The sequence below is a fragment of the Leptosomus discolor genome, chromosome 1 (genome assembly GCF_034619465.1).
Source record: "Leptosomus discolor isolate bLepDis1 chromosome 1, bLepDis1.hap2, whole genome shotgun sequence".
Lineage (NCBI taxonomy): Eukaryota > Metazoa > Chordata > Aves > Leptosomiformes > Leptosomidae > Leptosomus > Leptosomus discolor.
Genome location: NC_141391.1, coordinates 34,302,959 through 34,323,801, shown reverse-complemented (window position 1 = coordinate 34,323,801; position 20,843 = coordinate 34,302,959). Strand labels below are relative to the sequence as shown.

General features: G+C 43.8%; 1 protein-coding gene across 1 annotated transcript; it reads left to right on the top strand.

Annotated features, from left to right (window-relative positions):
• The first annotated feature begins 810 nt into the window (after nucleotides 1–810).
• Nucleotides 811–17,576, top strand: RGCC (regulator of cell cycle). Its single transcript, XM_086478854.1, has 5 exons — nucleotides 811–855; nucleotides 1,045–1,225; nucleotides 11,034–11,141; nucleotides 12,653–12,715; nucleotides 17,410–17,576. The coding sequence occupies exons 1-5, from the start codon at nucleotides 811–813 to the stop codon at nucleotides 17,574–17,576; spliced, it is 564 nt and encodes a 187-aa protein (XP_086334980.1).
• The last annotated feature ends 3,267 nt before the right edge of the window (nucleotides 17,577–20,843 follow it).

The following is a 20,843-nucleotide window of genomic DNA, read 5'->3' as shown; positions in this document are numbered from 1 at the left end:
AGGACAAGTGCCAATACCTTTCTCCTAAGAATAAGGAAAGCTCTCCACTGGAGAATGCCCTGGCCGATGCAGGTGGGGCTGCGGCTCCCTGTGCCTGAGCAGCTCCCCGTGTTGTCACCCCTGCCACCTGCTCCTCTAACGAACCGTCCCAGTGCCCCCTGGCCGTGTTCACAGCTGGCCAACGGGCCGAGCCGAGCCATCCCCATGGACAGATGCCCGCATAGCGCGGGGTGGCGATGGCAATGGCAGTGCCTACGACCACCAGCAGCCGTGGGGCTGGGTAAGGACGATCCCGTCGTGTGTTTTCGTGAGATTCCCCCCTTGCAGGTGGCTCTGATGCTCGTTGTACCCTCCACCAGCAGCCGGGCACAAACGCAGCGCGGACACCCCCTCCTGAACCACGAATTGTTGGGATTAGCCAAGCGAAATCGGGCAGAAGACGACACGATCGCGTTGTCGGGGGTGACGGTCAGAGGACGAGGGGCGATACTTCCCACACGGGGCAATGGCGAACTGTTAGACGGACTCCAGTTGCCCGGGAAGCCCGGCCTCCGGCCAAGCACCCACGCCGGCGGGCAGGCCGCGGCGCTGCCCGCCCCCGCCGCGGCGCACCTGCACCGCCCGCCTGGCCCCCCGCGGCGGGCAGGGCAGAGCCGGGCCGGGCCGGGCCACGGTGCCACCTCCCCCTCCCGCCCCCTCCGCCTCAGCCCCCAGCCCGGGCGGGCTATAAGAGGCGGCGGCGGCGGAGCCTGGCCGCCCATGCTGGCGGTGGGAGGCAGGGGCGGCAGCGGGGCACCTCCGCCCGCCGCCATGAAGTCGCCTCAGGCGCAGCGGCCGGCGGGTCAAGGTGGGAGCGACGGGCTGAGGGGGCGCGGCGGGACCCTCTCCCCTTCCCTTCGCTGGAGTTTGGGGCGGGGGACCCGGGGGGTGCGGGAGGTGGGTGGGTGGGCGGGCGGGCGGCGGGTCCCCCCTCACAGCGCGGGAGTCCGGGGGCAGGCAGCGGCCGGCGGGCCCTCACGGTGCTGCTGCTGCCGCCGCCCGGCAGCGCTGGGGGAGGACGGCGGCGGGGGCCTGGCGGAGGCGCTGGGGGAGTTCGACGCGGTGCTGGCGGAGTTCTCCTGCCCCGCCGGCCGGCGCCGCTTCCACTACGGCGAGCACCTGGAGCGCATGAAGCGGCGGAGCAGCGCCAGCGTCAGCGACGGCAGCGGCCTCAGCGACTCGGAGAGTGAGTGTCCGTCCGTCCGTCTGGTCGGTCCGTCTGTCCGCGCCGTGCCCCGTCCCTAGGCTGGGGGGGAGGGGAATCAACAGCGGGTGTTAAAACCAGCGCGTCCGCCTCCTCGAGAGAGGCAGGGACCCGTAAGCGAGAAACCTGCTTTTTTTTTTTTTTTTTTTTTTTTTTTAATAAAAAAACCCAACACGTTTTCATTTACTTTTTGGGTTAGAAGTCGCAAGGATGCGAAGTCTGGCCCCGCTGGTTTTATTCTCCTGGTGTTGAACAGCAGGAGGGGGAGGCAGGGCGAGCGTTGCTGGAGGGAAGCACATCAAGGCTGGCTTCAGAGCAGGAAAGGCTGAAAAACTCGCTGCGGGAGAAGGTCAAGGTGCCAGCCGGCGTCCCGGCGTCTTAAGAAAAGATGCCTCTTGGGTGAACAGGGACTGTCTGGTGTATCTCAGTAGCCAAAATGTCAGCTGAGAGAGCGTGAACTCAAGTGTGCTTTCCAGAACTCATCCAGGTTTTCTGGTTTAGTGTTATCACTGCTTACGAGGTGATAATTTTCAGCTAACTTGCACCCAAGTACACCAGATGTGTATGAACGGTGCACGCAGAACATAGCACAAAAAGGGTGGGAAGCAGATACTGACTTGTGACCTGCTTTGAGCAAGAAAACATAGAATTGGAATTGTGTTTTTTTTTCTAGTTGGAAAAAGGATTTATCCCTCTTATTTAATTAGGGAGAGAAAACATCTTTTCTCTTCCAGACCGTGAGGCTATAGAAACTGCTGTTCTCCTTGGGAGCAGTAGACTCAAGGGCTACTTTGTCAGAAGTCAGTTCTGCTAAAACCAAACTATACTGAGTTTTTTAGTTCCTAACTATACGGGGATCATTATGAAACTTAGCTGTTTTAAGGTATTTATGCTAGAATTGCTCCTTTAATTTCTGTTGTGCTGCTTTATCAGTTCAGGGACTTGCTGCACAGTTCTGTTGACTTAGTGCTGAAACATTAATATGACCTCCTAGTACTTCAGCTGTGAGAACGTAGCTCCTCTATATTATCAGAGCCCTTTATTTCATTATCAGGGGTAGGTTTCACTTCATTTCCTTGACAGGTAATGTTTTACCTGCCCTCAACTTAGGATGTCTTGCCTAGCAGTGCCTTTGGGTTTTTTCTGTAGTCAGTGGAAATGAGTGGGTCAAGATGTTGTTCTGCTGTTTCATAACGCAGTGGGTGAATCATTCCTTGTAGGTATTTCTCTCCCTCTGATTTGGGAACGCGTGCCTGATTTAGGCTGGACACTAGCCTTTTGTATGGCTGAGGGTGAGTAAGGTGAGGTCTGCATTTCCTGAGTCAAGCTGATGAAGTGAGTGAGCTGTGTTGTAAACCGAAGTCTATTATTAACTACAGCAATACAGCCCTAGTGTTACTATTCTTGTGCAGTCTTCAGTATTGTAATATATTAACCTCTTGCATGTTCTTAACACAAATGGGACACTTAAAATGATAGTGTGAAATAGTCTACTGTTGAGAAAACAATAAAAAACCCCTCCCACCAGTATCAAGACCTTACTCTTGTGTTGATAAAGCCATCTGTAGTTGCTTAGCATATCTGCTGTGGTTCAGAAAACTTAAAATCTTCATCGTTGCTTAAAATCGGTCTCTTAGGATTGACAGGAAGGACCTTTGGAGGAAGATGATGTCTCTGGCAGGACGGGAGGCCTGGTGAGAAACAGCATGCTTGTGTAAATGGGCAGACCAGATCTTCAGGAAGATCTGGAAAATAAAAGTTTGTGCCGCAAATCTGCTCTGATTTAGGCTGAGGCTGTTAATGGCACAGTAGCAGGATAGACAGGGTTTGATGGCTGTATACAAAGGCTTCAAGGATCTTGTATGAGGAACTTGTCAAGCTTCCAATTCTCATCCTGTGCTGAGTTTCCTCCCTTGGTGATGCATCATGTGAAAGGTGGGTCTGGAGAAATCAAAATCACTGTCTTCTGGACACTGGCATATACTGGGCCAGGAGAGTGCACGAAGTGACCTGTTGGCATCCAACAGTGTCAAGAGTATGAGGATCTGTTTAAGGGAAGGGAAATGGAAAAACAGCCAGTTCTCCTCATTTCTCAGAAAAGGCCCAGTAAAACACTTCCTAAAGGCATCATTCAGTGCAGACAACTTCTTGTTTTGAAGTTATGGTAGGACTGGAGAGGAATTACTGATTTATGAAGAGCTCCTTTTATAAAACAGGCTCCTGTGTCTGATGTAATCCAGCTACCCTCCCTACATCTATTTTAAGAGTAGATGCAGGGAGTTTCCTACTTTACCCAGGCTCTTTCTGTTCAAACTCAAGGTTGCGGGTTTTTTTTTTCCCCATAGATTCACCTTTCCTTTGGTCTCCCTCATTCAGCAAGTGTAGTGCTGAATTCATGACCTTACTATTCCCATGGTAATGCTTAGATTAAACACCACGGCAGGATCAGGGAGAAAATGGGCTGAAAGAGCAAGTTCTGACAACACAAATCTGTAGCAATGCAAAAGAAATTCCAACAATATTATCTGCAAATAGTTTGAACGATCCTTTTGTTCCTGAAGACTCTTTAGGTCTTTGCGAAATCTTATTATTCAGCACCAAGACTATGCCAAGTACACTGTCAGGTATGTAGGGAACGATTCAGACTACCATATTGTAGTGCTATCTCTTCTTGCTCGTTGGTCAGTCTAATCCTCTGAACTGTGGTGTCGATGAAGGTTAGGTGTTTGTATCTTTTGGCTCCTCCTGCAGCAATACCTTTTGAGTTTCGTGTGGTACTGTAAGGGGACATAACATCTTAAACTGTTGCAACTGTTCATTTCAGGGCCCCTGAATCAGTCATAAGTTCAACTTTACAAGAAGCTAATAACAGATACCAAGTGGTGGTACTTGAACAATATTGTTTGGTACAACGTTGTAAGGCAAGCCTTTCCTCTCCTGGGATTTCTGCCATGAGAATGAGCTTGTTTAATGTAACAGAAATATTTACAAAAGTTCTCTATCAATATAGTTAATCCTGCAGATATTTCTTCTAACCTTAAAATCTCCTCTTGAGGGAGCTAGCTCCAAAACTACTAATTGAAATTCTTATGTTACATATTTCAGGCACTTAAGAAAAAATAATAAAAAAAAAAATTTGAAGACACTACAGTGGAAAATGGGCGTGATAGTACTTTGCTCTCCCAGATCTTGTCCTGTTATTTGACTAAATGATCTTCAGATGAGGTCTGTCTTGGCTGTGGTTAAGCATTGTGCATAACAGTGTGGACCCTGGACCTTACAGTAATAGAAAGGCTCGCATGTGCAGATGTTCGTGATGATCTTAATACTTGGCCCACAAGTGTTGCATTAACCACAACAGTTGATAGGGTCAGTGCTGGAAATCATGATGCAACTGGTGAGTTACTCCAACTGGCATTCTTGAGTTGCTGGACTGTGAGTACCAATTATGTTTCAACTTGATATATTCAACCGGATCAGAGTATAGCAGCTTGGTACTTTAGGTTGTTAATCATGCTGAAACAGAATAAGTTGAGGGATACCTTATAGCTTTTTGCTGTTTACAGCCTATGTTGGTTGTGGTGAAGTAGGATTTGTGCTAGAGAGTGCTGTGCTGGCAGAAGCCCCTAGTGTGGATGCAGCTATATTGACAAACTCCTACAGATATCATTTGTTCTGTGTGTGCTGGAATGAGCTTGCAAAGAAAAGTGCAGGCTTGCCCGTGTAAGTTGTATGTCAACTCGGTGCGTTCTGCTAGTACAGTATATGGCGGTGTCAGGACAGTCTTCCAAGTTCAAGGTTAGGATAATGAATAGAAATTTGGACTTTATGAGAGGTTGTGAAGGGAAGTGCTCTAACATTTCTTGTGCCAAAGCTGTAACGCCTCCAAAAAGCTGAATGGTAAACTGTTGTGCTCTCAGAAGTGTCTCGCACTTCTAGCTCTGGATGCATTTTCTTGAGGCAGGTTCAGCTTTCAGCCTCTCTGTTAAAAAGCATTGCGAGATACATGTATCTGTTCAAGTCTTGCACTCATACAGCCTGCAGTGTGTCTTCACAGATATTTTTAGGAGCGTGTAAATGCTTTCTGACAAATACTTCCTGGCTTTTAAACCCAACAAAAGACCTTGAATGCACCTAGAAGTCTTAATTTTATAACTTCAAGATCGAGCAGGTGCGGGTTTCCTAAGGGGTTGCACAATACCCATTGACACCCAATGCCTGGTGTAGCGCTGACATTTGTGGTTACAAGTCACGGATGTCTCCATATGGTTGTGCTAATGCCTCCACTATCTACACATGAAGCGTAAGCCACTGCTCATACTGCAGCACTCGTCCTGAAAAGCCTGCCTACATTTGGAATCTGCTGTAGAGAAGGTAGAAAAAAAGGCAACAAAAACGATTGAAGAAATAAAATAGTTTCCAAATGATAAAATAGACGGGGACTGTCAGCCCAAAGGAGGGGTGACTTGGGTGGGGACAAGCTAGTCCTCCAGAAAATCCTAAGTGACATTAGGAAAGTAACTACAACCTCACCCAGTATGAGGAAATCAAGTTAAACCAGCATGTTTCAAAGAAATAAGCAGAGCTATTTCTTCTTGTGGTGTCTTGTTAAACTGTAAAATATATTGCCTTAAGGTATTGTGGATGTTAAAAGTTTACATACTCAAAATATAGCGAGGTAAAATCATGAGGGATGGGGCCATCGGGGGCTGCTGTAAGCCACGATGCTACTGCTGTCTTAGAAAAAGATACTGATTTGTGCATTGTTAGAACTTGGTAGAGTTCGTCTTGAAACTATCAGTGTGTATGACTGCACCACTCTTAAACTCTTCTATAGGCATCTGCTATGAGTCAGTAAGAGAGAGAGAGAGTGGGGGGTAGGTGAGCCTTTGGTCTTGGCAGGAAATCCCAGTCTTGTATGATGAAGAGGAGAACATTTTAAGGAGGTAGATTGTTTCTGCAGACTTCTAACAGCATGTCTGTAACAAGAAGGCAATACAGTATTTATAATGAAAAAGTGAAGCAAGACTCTAATGGAGAAATAACCTTTTATTAAATCATCTGAGAAATAATGTTTTATTAAATTACTGATATGTTCAAAAGGAAGAATACTCAGAAGTTTCGGGTGCATAGGTTTCTCTCTAGGTATTTCAATTTAATGAGAAATGTGCTTTTTTGGTAAGATTTCCTGTTCTTACCTCTCCAGCATACATGTTTCTCTTACACTTTATTGAAGGGGAAGGTTGGAGTCTGAAACACTGCCTCACAGTAAGCGTGGTGGTGGTGTGGAAAGGTGAGCTTTGTATGGGAAGAGCAGGTGTACTTGTACATCTGAATTTCAGGCTTCCTAGGTAACTTGCTTGTAACTGTGCTGTTTGAAGTCTCTTAAATCATGAAGCCTAGACATGTAGATAGTGAAAAGGTGTGATTTTAAAATTTTTTAAATTTTTTTTTTCTGTCCGTATTGGAACAGCTGTTTGTTAGCTAGGCAAAACCCACAAAAAATAAACAATGCAGCCAAGTATAAGTGTGATAATGATAAAAATAAGCACTCTTCTTGAGGGCTGCAATATATGTATTGTGAAACAACCTCTTTGCATCGTGAGTATTTCTCACTTCTACAGTTGGCATTAGAAATTCCTGGTTTTAACTCTTTTATTTTAGCAAGTAGGCTGTGTTCTAACTAGGAGTGAGTTGTGCCATCTGTTCATTAAGTGCTGAACTATTGTTTTATAATTCATGACTTGTAGAGATTTAAGTGGAGTTTTAAAGCTCCTCTCTGAAACCTTTAGGGATGTGGTTTATTTTTTGCTCTAGAACTTTCCCCACTGAAAACTGCAGTAAAAATTTTACCCAGTCCAGTGCTCTTTAACATTGTATCCTGAACTATGGTACTAGAAAGAGCATGATATTAAAGAAGTCAGAGAGCTGAACTTTTCCATTGTCTGTTTTAAAATGAGAAGTTTGAGGTTTTCCTCCTTCAGTTAATTACTGCTCAGAATTTCAATTGCTCATTTCATGGGGACATGCTATATTTACAGGGTATTGCCTTGGTTTTTCGTTGTGGTTTAACCATATACTGGAACAGCAAAGGTCAATACTAACTACAGATTACTTTGTCAAAGTAAAATACACCCATATTTATTCCAACCCCCTAATTTTGCAGCTGTTGGCTTAGTTTAACTCGTGTAAGTCAACTCAGTAGCTTAAATTTCAGATTTTTAAGTTGTTCTTTTTTTTTTTAAGGAGACAGTATTATAGAGTGTTTTTTAAAACAGCTGATGTTATATATATGCGGAGGCAGTAGAATCAAAATTCAAGTGAAAAGTAAGTAAGGAAAACACTTGCATCACAGTGGGAGAGAAGGGGCTAGATGAGGAAGGACAATAGTGATGAAGGATCCTTGGCATCAGCCTCTGGTTATTGGGTTGCAGAGGATGTTGTATTTGTGTGGCAGTGGAAATCTTCCAAGGGCCATTATTGGAGGTGAATGAGCAAATCTTGGCTGTGGCAGCTGGTAGAGAGCAAGGACTGAAGTGCCCTTTTCCCAGAGTTTTCTGCCCTACAGCTGCACCTTGCCAAAGCGGGTATTTTTGTGCGATGGATAGCCCAAGTATTGTTTGTAACAGTACGTTGTTTTCAGAAGTTATAATGACCTTGATGGCGGCGTCAGAGCATTCCTCCTTCCGTCACCAGAATTCTGCTGCTTGGTGGCATGTGTAGGCCACAGCCAGTAGCTAAAGTAAGTTTTTGCTTTTTGAGAAAGATAAATGTTGATGTTTTCCTGAAACTATTAATATTACAACCCATCAGAAGATAACACTGTTTTGTGAAAACACTTAACCTTTTGAAGCTGAAAGAAAAACATTCAGATATTTAAAGCAACAGTTCTGTCTTATTTTCTTTTTGTCCAGTTGTAAATATTTCCCGGCATAAGGTTTGTGGAAGCCAGTATGAAATAACGTTTTCTGGCTTCAATGCATTGCGAGGTTAGCAGTCAGTACTTTCAACTGCTCATAGAAGGAATATGGACAGAAAACCACAAAAAGAATCAAAGGTGACTGGTAGCTCAGATGTGTACATGGATAAAAATAAAAAGAATTGTGTGAATTGTTTGCGGCCAATTTAAATGGCTTATTAAAGCTTTCGTAATTTGAGTTGTCCTCACAAGCATTCACAAGAAGAACATTTTATTCCAGCTATATTTAAGAGCAACTGAAACTTTGGATTTGGTGTACGAGAAGGATTGGTTTGTAATATAAATTCGCAGCATCGCTGCATTTGGTATCTGGATACTAGATGCCGCAGTTTTGTAGCCATTGTTCTCTGAATTATTTTTCATTAATTCAATGAGCTCTAAAACCTTTAAAGTACAAAATTATTTGGAAGTTTCTTGTTCTGCTCTTTTCAAATACATTGCCTGGAAAGTGTTTTATCTTTGGTGGTCTGTTCTGTCAGTGTTTCAGTGAGTTGTACTTGTGGCTACAGGACTGTTTGAAGAAGGTGTTACAAGTTACTTGGCTTTTTTGTGATGGTAGGGGTTTTGTCCTGAACAGCTAGAATTTTCTGTTCCAAGTTCTTTGGTCACTAGGGTTTGCATCTTGACTGAAAAGAAATGTTTCAGTAGAAAGTTGGTCCATAAGCTGATTTCAGGAGGAAATTTGTCACTTAATAATAATTTAGCTGTTATTTCCAGTCCCTTGGTGTAGAGGGTTCATGTTGTATAGTACAACACAGGTGACATAGGTCACTGCAGGGCAGTGTCAGACTTCCCCTCCCCCAGCTGTTTTTTAAATTTTTTGGAGCGTCTTTTAAAACAGCTTATTTTCCATTTTTCTTGTATCTCAATCCTGCATTGTGTTCATCAAATCTTTCTTGTATCTGAAGTTTCAAGTAGCTTGGTTTTGATCTGCTCAGGTTTAGAGAGAACAGGCACTGAAGATAAAGAAATGACAACAAAAAGCTAGGATGAAGACGTATACCCCTCTTTCTAAACAAGAAATAGCAGCTGGTGGCTGGTTTGGGCAAGCAGCAATCCCGGGTAACAGCTGTCAGTCACATTGCTCACCTTTGCACAGCGCTGTGGGTAGCATGTGCATTTGCTGGAACAGGATCTGAGCCGATTGCAGAGCGGACTGTGAAAGACACAGTACTCTGGTGGGCCAACATGCAAGTGAAAGAGGAAAATATTCCAGGTTGAAGCTTCTCGCACAAGCCTCTGCAATGTGTTTTGCAACAGAGGTAGGCTTGGAAGCCAGCACAGAAGAAACAAATAGACAATCAGCCTATGGCTGAGGAAACATCTGACAGGCTTAGTAGGTATAGTCATCTGGTTTGATTTGTCAGTGTACCTGTATCCTCCTGTGGAAGGTGGTTTTATGCTGGTAAGGACAGCAGGCTAGAGGAGATGGGAGGTGGGCGCGTGCTTTTCTTCCCAAAGATGGGGGAACTTAGGGCAGAATAGTAGTCTGCTGGAGGATGGTCTCCATGTTTGATATCTGCAAACATCATGGCAGCATTCAGTGGGGCTGTAGATGTGCAGATCTTGGCAAGGCAAGCTGTGGTCCTGCCACCTTTTACGAATTCATCAAGACACCCTTAATTTAACTAAGGCAGTCATCTCCTGGCACAGCAAATGGGACAGATGTCCAAGGAGGAGTGACAGTTCTGACTTGGATGGGCTTAAGTAACCACCTCCTATGCTGTGGCTCTGAGGATGAATGCTGCGTCTGCTGCAGGGCGGCAAAATTGGTGGCCTCCATGACAAGCAGTGGTAGTCACCACCCCATATAATGAGACATACATTTATTTCCTAGGAAATGTGCCACGTAAATGGAGACCATTGACATGTTCATATTACAATGGTTTCTTTTTGTAGAACTACAGTTTTCAGGTCATTGGCTCAAAACTGCAGGAACTAGCAGTTTTAGTGTCTCTAACACAATGACAATTCCTCCTTCCAATGGAGCCATGACAAATACTTTGTGTGCACTTTGCATCATGGAACTCTCTTTTTTTTTTTTTTTTTAATGAAAAGAGGCAAGATAAAGATCACTTTTTGTTACTTTTGAAACTTAAGGCCTTGTCTAAAATCCAAGAACATTGGAATGGTATTGGAACCTTTCCCACTGCTTTCCAGGGCATATAAAGCTTTCTTTGAGAGATTGCCTAAAATAAGATTGAAGAACATCTTATGTACAGGTGTACTGCTTCATGAACTCCAGAGAGTTACAAAATAGAAGAAAACTAAAAGATGCCATACTATTTATCTAGAACACAAGACCTAAAGCAGCAGGGTCATATATGTGGAGAAAACGGTGACTTTACTTTAGGGATGAGGACAACACTGTATATATTCTCCATTCTGGGGGACTGTCCTTGTCCTGAAGCTCTTTATTCAGATTTTTTTAACAGCTTTTGAAAAATTGAGGTAATGGGAATTTCCCAGAATGTTGTGAATTAGGCAGGTCATACCAGGCCTAATTTAGTGGATGTGGGATAATTGCCATTCCTGTAATATTTTCCAAATTATTCTGACTGCAGGGACAGCTGACACTGTACTTACTGGGGGTGAGGATTGGTCCTAGGACGGATTGCTTTTTATCAGTAGGTGTGGGAACTACAGCCTTCACATAAGAGATGATTTATTTATCCCTCTGGTTTTGAAGTCTGTAAATTTGAGTTCTACTGACTTTGAAGCCCATATAGGAAAGGCCCCATTTCTTTTGTTAATTCTGTTGCAAAATTGCAGAAGGTGGTCATTTTACTTTCTAATGTAACTTTTTTACAGGTGCAGATTCACTCTACAGAAATAGTTTCAGCCTCAGTGATGAAAAGCTTAACTCTCCAACTGCATCTACTCCAAGCTTGCCATCTCCATCAGTAACTCCATGTAAAGGTATGCTTAATTTTAACTGTTGGCATTTCTTACTAACCCTCAACTATATGGGCTTCTTTCTGTGAGCCAGGATTCATGTGCATGTGTTGACTTCTTTTTTTAAGATAACAGAACTAAGGATTACTCTTGAGCACACTATAGATTTGCTTATTATTGTCTTGATTATAAACAGCAATAGCAAACTGCATCAACACTTCTTTGCAGGTGACCTGTCAACTCTTTTGCTTTTGAAACATCAAGCTAAAGAAAATTACAGGTTTTTGGCTGGTGAGGAATCCTAGTACTACTTACAGAATACTTTGCTTAAGAATTAACTCATGTTACTTCTTACTGAAGCAATTAAGTAGCTTAAGTGTCCCATCTATATACAGAAATACTTAGCCTGAATGCAGGGGTGCAGGAGGTGACTCCTCCGAAGCCAGATACTGCCATTGAAGTTAACTCAGTTACTCGGATCCATATAGACTTTGCACTGCTGATACAACCCATGTATTAGTAATTCCTTCCTCCTTTGTAGCAATGCTGTTTCAAAGTGGCTTCTGTCTTGCAGCTGATCTAACTCCCCAGGAGCTTGTTTCATTCAAGTTACTTTAGATTAACTCTAGAGCAGACATATCAATAAATGAACAGTCATACATATGTACTACACAGTGCTTTCGTTATAACTAGTCTTCTCAGATGCATGCTCAAGAGCTGTTCATGCTTTCATGTCTCTTCCACAGTGACCAGTCACAAAAAACCAAGTTAAATGCTTTCTTTCTAATTAGCATGATATTAGGGAGGAATAATGATGAATAGTTAATAAGAGTAGTGAAAAAGAGTTCAGTTAAACTGGCAGGAAATACTTGGCAAGGATTACACTGAAGGTCAAGGTTCTTTTCCTGATGAGGAGACAGAAATAGAGTTGGAACCATCTTGGAAGAGACCACAGAAATGAGATAACAAAGCCACTTGCAGTAAAACTAGGTTGAGTGGAATCAGTGGTGTTCTCAGGAGTGGAAACTTAGGTGGATGTTTGGATCCAAATTTATAGCGTATGGACCAAGGTCAGAGGATCTGACATCACAGCAAACCAATGACACTGACACGATTAAATAGGCTTAGATTTGAGTAGGACTGGGAGCTGACTGGGTGGGGTTTGCATCCGTGGCCCTATGCAATATGAATAGACACAGTAAGGAAGGTGCCCACAGTAGCAAGGACACGGATTAGTTGATATATAGCTTTTTTTTTTTCCCCTCTTCAACCTCTGCTTTTTAAGGAAACTGAACAGAGGATTGCTTTGCTTTGCTTCTGTCAAATAGAAAACTATAAAAGCTAGAATTTTAATTCAGTCTCCCCTGTTTTCCAAGAATGCATCTGGACGTTGCAGCAACGCTGTTGAACTTTCCTGAAAACAATCCGCAGCATGCTTGATACCACTGAAAATTGTATGGGGGATCGTATAGTTCCAGTGTTTCTTTTGGCCAGAGAAATATCTCGTGTCTAAGCAGTATTGACTTATTTTGCAGCAAAGCTTGGAGACACAAAAGAACTGGAAGACTTCATTGCTGATCTTGACAGGACACTAGCAAGTAAGTAGGCTTTTATTAGTAGGCTGCATCTCACTTGGTACTGTCAAAGAGTGATGAAGGCCAATGTATGGGAGGAGAGGGAAGGGAAGAGTAGCAATTATTTTATATAACATGGTGTCATTGTAGTTTGCTGGTCCTATGGATCATTATGCAGATAAAAAGGTAAAATAGACTAAATTCTGGTCTCTGAATGTTCGAGGCATGTAGTTTAGCTTGTGTGACAAAGATTGTGCTCTAATGAACCCCTTGTCCCCACCTCTGAGGCAGCTGCAATTCACCCCTCCATGACGGTGTATAGATCAAGTAAGCATCAGTTTCTTAAATATTCAAAACTCAGCTAAAAAGTGGAGGTTTGTTTCTTCATTACAACGCTGAGTAACTGGAGCGGTAACCGTAGGTGAGGGAAACTTTTTTTTTCTTTTCCTGTGAAAGAATTAAGGAACAGATATCTGTATCACAGAATCACAGAATGGTAGGGGTTGGAAGGGACCTCTGGAGATCATCTAGTTCAACTCCCCTGATGAAGCAGGCTCTGCTAGAGCACATTCACCTAGAGCAGGTCACACAGTACTGTGTCGAGGCAGGTTTTGAAGATCTCCAGGGAAGGAGACTCCACAACCAGTATCTATTGACTTAGATTAAATGTCAAAATCCTGTTTGTGTTTGTCTTTAGCAGGAATGGAATTTAGATTGCTTTTTCTGTCACCGTCTAGAAATTGTATTTTCCAGTTACGGTACTAGATTCTTCATGATGATTTTTAAAGAAAAAAAAAAACAAAACAAACAGAAAACCGCCCCCCTATTCCCAACCGTGTACTCTGCCTATTCTTTCTGCTTCTTCCTGTGCTGCTACAGACATGATGCTGTGTTGGGTTTTTGTCTGGAACCAGACTATGGAGCCCAAACCAACAAATTGCAGGACTAGACCTAAATAGCAGCATGAACAACCCACCCCTCCCCACCCCTGAACTATGAACTGAGAGTTTCTTGTATTCGTTAGGTATTTTCCTTTTCCTGTGATTCTTGAAGCCTTGGCCATCTGCCTTGGGCTTAACTCAAGACAGCTGCCCTTATGAGCTTCCTGCTTCCCTGTTGTTGTACTTGTGTCTTAATCCTGGTTTCACTTCTCTTACTTAAAATACATTTCTAGTTTCCTGACTTCTGTCATGGATGTGTGCTTGAGCTAACTCTATCTTTACCACTGAAACCTAATTGACTGCTCTTCTGAAAACTCCTGAGTTTTTGAAGGTTTGGGTAGAACACTGAAGTCCCAAACCAGCAAATGTTTACATTGCTGTATCTTGCACAGCTGTGTGGCAGCTAACTCTTAAGGGGCTACCTATAGTATATAGGTTTCATTGTCCTCTTGGAGGCCCATCAAAGGTGGGGGCAGGGTTCGCCACCTGCTGTAGTGGTTTTTTGGGTTTGTTTTTTTTTTATCCCAACTGAGCAAATCTCTAGTGATTTCAGCAGAGTCTCATTTCTACAGTATCACTTGTCTTTAGTGATGTGCTGTCTTTATCACACATGGAAATTCTGAGGAAAACGTCCAAGTTCCATCTGATATTTATTATCACATTTTTAAGGAATTGTAGTTACATGCTTGAGGTTACACAGAACTTTTTATAGATGCCTTTTCAAGCCTAACACACTCATTGGAACAGTAATCACCTTAGATTTTTACACACTAACCTTTTGGATCTCACGTTAATTAAAAAAAGGAATAATTTTGGCTTGTCAGGCAGTCTAGCAAGCTGGGCATAGGTAGGGTGTCTGGTATGTCAACAGCATGCAATCTTACTTAATATAGAACTTAATGATCTCTCTTGTTTTGCATTTCCAGGTATGTGAAACGCATCTTTGGTGTTGTGCTTGCCTGTGAGTGTCCTCTGAAGGATAAGTGACATCAGTCACTAAGAACTGCTGCCCGTGTCTGATAAATTTGCTACCCAAGATACTCACCTTCTGAATATAACCTTTGTAAACTCCTACAAGTATTTAACTGGCAACATCAGTTTTGTTACTTTGCAGCAGGTGGAATAAGATAACTTAAGTGTTACAGCTGTATTTTGCTTTAAAATATAGCTCGAATTTTAATTTAAAGTTGCTTTTATGAAAATATATTTGTAATTTTATATAGTTGAGAACTTTTAATGCTTTTTTCCATTATAATATATTTTTGTATGCAAATAAACCCTGAACTGGAATCCAGATGTCAGAAAGCTTCATCTGAACATGCGAACTCTGAAACATAAGTACAAATTAAGCTCTTGTTGGAAACATTGAGTTTTAAAATATCTGATAAGGGTGTATTTCCTGTTAGGCAAAATGTGTTATGCTGCCTTCATGTGGAACCTGATACTTTTCTTTTCAAATTGCTTAAATGAGAGAGTTTTGTACTATGTAAAATCAGTACAATCAGGAAAATAATAAAATTGGTCAAACTGTTACTTCAGATTTGCTTTAATAAGAACGAAATAACACTGGCTTAGGACAGATTTGAAACCCCCCCCTATTGCAAACCCTAGGTAAAAGCTAGCGTTAAGACTGCATACCATTCTATGTGAAGTACTGATTGGGAGGTCAGACCTGTAGGCCCATGGGTTTAAAGGTATGGAGATCCTGTAGCACCAAGAAAACACTTAAGCGTCTGGATGTTTCTGATACCAGACCCTTGGGTCCAGAACACTCTAAAAAGACTTCCTGGCCATTAGTGTTATGCTGAGAGAGGGGAAGCTGAACCTGTGTTTTTACAAGGAACCTGATTCTTTCCGTACGCATTAGGCACTGGAGATGTCATTATGTGCGCTCTCCTCCAGCTGCTGCAGGCATTACGCTCGGCTCTGCTGCCTGAGCTGCTCAGGCGATTGCTCTCTGATCTGTTCAGACCAAGTGAACTGGGCTTCTTTGAACTCCAGGTCTTGTTTTGGCCGAAGCAGGCTAGTGAGCAGTTGCATGGGTGATTCGGATGTTGCGCCCTGTTGGTCTGGTATATTTGAGTGTCTCTGTCCGGAGAAAGATGTGCCTGTGGCACAGCTACTAGGCAGTTGCTTAGGGACCTCCAAGGGTGGATTTAGACCTGTCTTCTGCAGCTAGGGGCAAGCCTACTGTGTGTTTGCTAACAGGAACACTGTGATGATGATGCAAATCAATCTCCCTGCTTTAGATTTCCAAAAAATTGACCAAAACATTTGGGTCTTATTAAACACTACATGATTTTTTCCAGTTTTATTCATTGGTAAGAAAATGAAATTCTGACCTGGTACATCTTAATCAGTCTGAAACAACCTTGAGGTGGTTGTGTGTTTTTTGCCTTCCTTCAGGCAGAGGGGCAATGTGAGATGGTGGAGTATTTTTCTGAAGAGGGAAAACTCCCTTCAATGTTTCCTACTGCAGATTCAGTTGGTAAATTGCCCCTTAGAATAGGAATGGAGTGACTTGATGTAGGAGGATGAAGTTCCATGTTGCTGTAGGTTAATGATAAAATCTGTCAAGGAGGGTGAGATGGTTCAAGTCGGACACAGCAGATGTGCCTCTGCGTGCTCTGGGATCTTCTTGGAGGCTCCTGCACAGCGGGGAAACTCATTCTGAGCGGCAAGGTAGGCTTGCTCTGGCTTTGCCAGGGCGCTGTGGAAGTTCGCTGCTACTACACTGTCAACACACGGGAGCAAATCCTCCTTTTTGGCTGCCTCTGTGAAATGGACTGGGCAGCCTGCCCTTTCTCCCTGCTCCCAGATCCGACGGGATGTGGTGTTCTGCAAAGCCCGTGAGGGGGATTCCCTTGCCTGGTGTAGGACTTGCTGTTGCGTGGAGAGGGAGAGGCGCTGTGCCTTTCAGCAGGAGCCGTGGGAAGGGGAACCAGGACAGCAGAGGCAAGCTCACACTTTTCTTGTAGGAAAACCCATTAGCATAAGGCCTGTTTTTAAAGCTCCTTGAATAGCAGCAGCAGATTTGGCTGGTTTTCTACATTTTAATGCTCTTTGGGGCGAATGATGGAGTGGTGGTAAATGGTGGATGTTACCATTCTGAAGACAGAATACCTGACTAATTGTCTGTTAAATAAGCTGTGAGTTTCAGAGGAGGCCACCTCAAGCCATCACAAGGGAGGGGAGATGGACAGCTGTTGGCTCCTGCTTTCCTCAGGTTGGATTGTTTGAGGCGTGGGGCAAAAATTCCCACTTTTCCTCTGCATGTTCAGTCGTTGCTCGATCCTGTTGAACGCTTGGGGCCTATAATCAGTATTTAAAGTTGGATGTCTCTCTTTATAGAGTGAAATCACCAAATTAATACAGTACTTTACAATAGCAATACCTTGTCCTTACAGACACCCACTTTTGAAGATTTTTCTGGTATAAGCAAAGGTTTAAAGCAAAGTGTATTCCTTATTTTGTAACAACACTTGGGGATGGAGTTGGGGATTAGGTCACCATCTGGGTTTTTAATCTTATTTAGGCATGAACAGGTGGAGACTTCTGCTGGCTTATACAGCACTTCTGGAGATCACCAGCTGCAAAATCTGGGAGTGCCTTCTGAATTCCCTCCAGTTTGTTATTTTGAAGATCTTGCTGTGTCAGAAGGAAGGCACTAATGTAGATGTCACTGGAGTATGCTTATGACTTAAGTTCATCATCTAATTACATATGGCACTGAAAAATGCATTGCTGAGAAAAGTTCCTGCGATACGCTATCCCCAGGGAGCCTTGCTGGAGACTGCACTGTCCTGGTGGACCAGCCTGACTTTTTAATCCTTGTTTTGACCTCACTCTCATGCTGTGATGCTGAATTTGGATTCAGAAGAGAGTCTCAGCCCTGTCGTGCCAACGCCACGCATCCAGAAATGGAAATGAGTAGCTTAGATTAAGCAGATGTATTGCTGCAGCTTAACCTGTGCAAGGTGAGGCGCAACCATTATTTGCACATATGCCCTTTACCTACTGCAAATTCAAGGTGAAATGGATTAGTTTAAACCCCCATCACTGAGGCTTGAGCTAATGTGTCTTATCTTGCGTTTGCTAGTGGCTGTGTGAGTCCTTGATGCCATCACCCAGGCTCAGCTGATACGCGGTAACTCATTAAGCTGGGTAACGTGCTCATTTTTCTGAGCCCTTAATGAGAGAGAGAGAAGAGCCAAAGGATGAATTTTTTATTTTTTTTTCCTGGCTGCATGTGTGTCTGTAGCCACTACTGATGCACTGACAGCCAGGTGAGTTTTTGGGAGGGAGGAAAACAGTTGTGTTGGCAATGATGGAGCTTGGTTATAGGGAAGGGCTCAGCCCCGTGCTGGCTCCTGCAGCCTGTTGTCCTGGTGCCTTCCCCCCTCCTTCATTACTGGTATTTGCTTTGCAGTACATGCTGGGTTTGGAACTGATTTTCAGCAGGGCTGCCTAATGTGAAGGGTCAGAGAGGGGAGGAGAAACCACATTCAGAGCTTCACAGGTTCTTTTAAGCCTTTGTCTCAGCAGTGGATGCTTACAAAGAGAAAACCCACACAGAGCGCTTCTGCCTCTGGGAAATATTTATGTTTGCAAACACAGATTTTTTTTTTTTAGTTCGTATCATTAATTGTTGCTTTTAGATCATTGTCCAGCTGTTTTACGCCCTGTGTGAAGTGAAAAGAATTCACCAGTGGGAAAAGTCCACCCAGCATGGGTTTCTGCAGAGGAACTCAGATGGAGTTCATCTCAGATCGTGTTCAGCTCAGATGAACCCGGTTGACCATCCGAGAGGTATTTGCACCACACTGGAGCCCATCTTACGTGAGATTTCGTTTATCTGAGGGTGCCTAGATGTGCTAGACATGACATCTGCTAGACTGTTGGAGAGAAACTTCCAATGTTGTGATGTTTGGAGGCAAAGCGAGTATCATAAAGCCAGTATGACAGCAGCAGCTCTTGAACTAAATCCAGCTCTGCATACTGACAGCATGAGCTCCATATTCTCAATGGAGACAACTCCTGTTTTCCATGTTACTTTCTACATTACAGACTTCATTGCAGCCTGGCTAACAGCTCTAGCTGTCTAAATAACTTCACAATAGTGTAAGATGATCCTGGCTGCTGTATCTCATTGGCTTAGAGTTGTAAACCAGATCTTTTCAAGGTCCTTTTCTTTCTTACAGACTTGAAGGTATCAGTTAAATGTTGTAGATTGGCTTGTGGAATTAAAACAGGCATGTCAATACAAAGGGACGCTAATGCTTTGGTTGCTTTTGCTCTTTCACGTCTGTATTTTGGAAACTGAACTATTGATCAGTTCAGCTTTTGAAAATACAGACTAGAGGCCTGCGCCTCCGTTCTCCCAAGGCATCAGAGCTCATTGGCTTCTCTGGGAGGCTTGGGGATGCTTAAATGGGCTTCAAGCTGGAAGTGAGTGTTGCCTTCTCCATAGTGCACGGCCATAATACTGACCTCCATCCTTCAGATCAGTATTCCAGATTAGTAGTTATAACTCAGAACATTGCCCTTGTCTCAAAAACCAAGTTATAGTATTTTGGTACGTATGCAGTCTTCACACTAAAAAAATTAATAATACCTTGCTAGTGTATCCAATCAGGTCAGTACCAACGCTACCTGACTTAGGCACTTAAATAAACCACTGAAGTTAAGATGTTGTCCTGGGCTCCTTCAAGAGCCATTACACAAAGGAGAGGGAGACTGATTTATCCTCTAATGATATTCCTTTGCTACAGCAAATACTATAAAAGACTACAGATAAGCAGACTTTTCACTTGGGCTGCTTAATCAAGTGCCTAAACAAAAGTGTGAGTGTGTCAAAATAAACTCGCCTACAACTGGCCTTGAGTGTAACAGTTTGTGGGACTGACAGAGCAGAGGCAACACTACCCAACTGACCAGGGTTACCTGGTTTTGGGGCTTTGTATCACATTGTGCAAGTACAGCAGCTTGCTTCAGCCCTGTGACTTGGGGCGTCTGTCACCCTCGCTGTGCCGGGCAGGGTACTGGCTGCTGGGCCGTGCGGGTAAGTGCTGGGACCACAGCCTGGGCGCTGAGCCCGCATGAGGTGCTGCGGGATAAACCCACGGGAACCGTGTGGTATGAAGCAGAGTTGTAGGAGAAGCGTACTCCTCGCTGTCACCGCACTGCCTGCCAATCCTCGCTGTGTCAGGCAGGGTGGGAAGCTCAGTCAGCTCATTTGGCAGGACCAAGGAAATAATGGGAAGTCTCAGGCTGGTGCTTGGGTGTCATGGTGCTGATCTCCAGGTGTTTGCCCTTTGGCTTTGTGCACCCTCGGAGTATGTTTTCTCTTGCTTGCGCTGCTCCCCACAGGTGCTCTGCATCAGCAGCCCAGCTTATACTCAGAGTCAGGCCAGCCGTGCTGGTGTAGCAGGGTATCTGGAGACTTAATTTTTTTTTTTTTTTTTAAAATAATGTTCTAGGAAATGCTAGTGGCTATCTCAGCTGCAGATAATTTCTAGGTTCGTTATCCATAGTGAGTGGCTTAACGGCTGAGGACAGAATGGATGCCACTGAAGTCCATGGCAAAACTTGCAGGTGGGCTGGGATTTAACTCTGTGTCAGTATGAGGCTGGGCTGATGGCTCCATCAGTGCTCCAGAAAGTCTTACAAATGGTAAGGGAGGTCAGCTTTCTCCTGCTGACAAAATAAGAGTTTCTGGACACTATTTAAAAGATCTCAGGAGATCTTTAGCTTAATATCCTGGTTAAACTCGAGTGGATGATTGTGTTGTCCCCTGCTTTTTCTCCACCTCTGAGAAGCAGAGTGATTCATGATGGTGGATGGGGCTTGTCGCCCTTCCCCCATCGGTCTTGGCAGCAGGGTTGTGCTGAGAGCTTATACCCACAAATATCTCTCACTTCCGAGCTGTGACTTCAGTGGGCTCTTGTGCAATGTTAAGCTCTGATCTTGGCAATCTGTCTTCATAGATTGGTTCTTAAGGCTGTGTATAGTTTAATAGCTTTATGCTCTTGGAAAAACGATTTATGAGCACTAGCTTTATGTTTGTTTATGTATAGAGTTTATGACATGAAACAAAATGCATGTTTTTCTTAGAGGCCAAACAGAACAGCTCAGCTCTCAGTCTCCAAATAGCATCCTAGAGAATTTATTTTGTTGACAGCTGGTATAATGTGCTGCTAATACAACAGTAG

Coding starts and splice junctions, on each gene's coding strand:
- RGCC (XM_086478854.1), top strand. CDS start 811: ATGAAGTCGCCTCAGGCGCAGCGGCCGGCGGGTCAAGGTGGGAGC. Junction 1,226..11,033: donor CGGCCTCAGCGACTCGGAGA/GTGAGTGTCCGT, acceptor ACTTTTTTACAG/GTGCAGATTCACTCTACAGA. Junction 12,716..17,409: donor TCTTGACAGGACACTAGCAA/GTAAGTAGGCTT, acceptor CGCTATCCCCAG/GGAGCCTTGCTGGAGACTGC.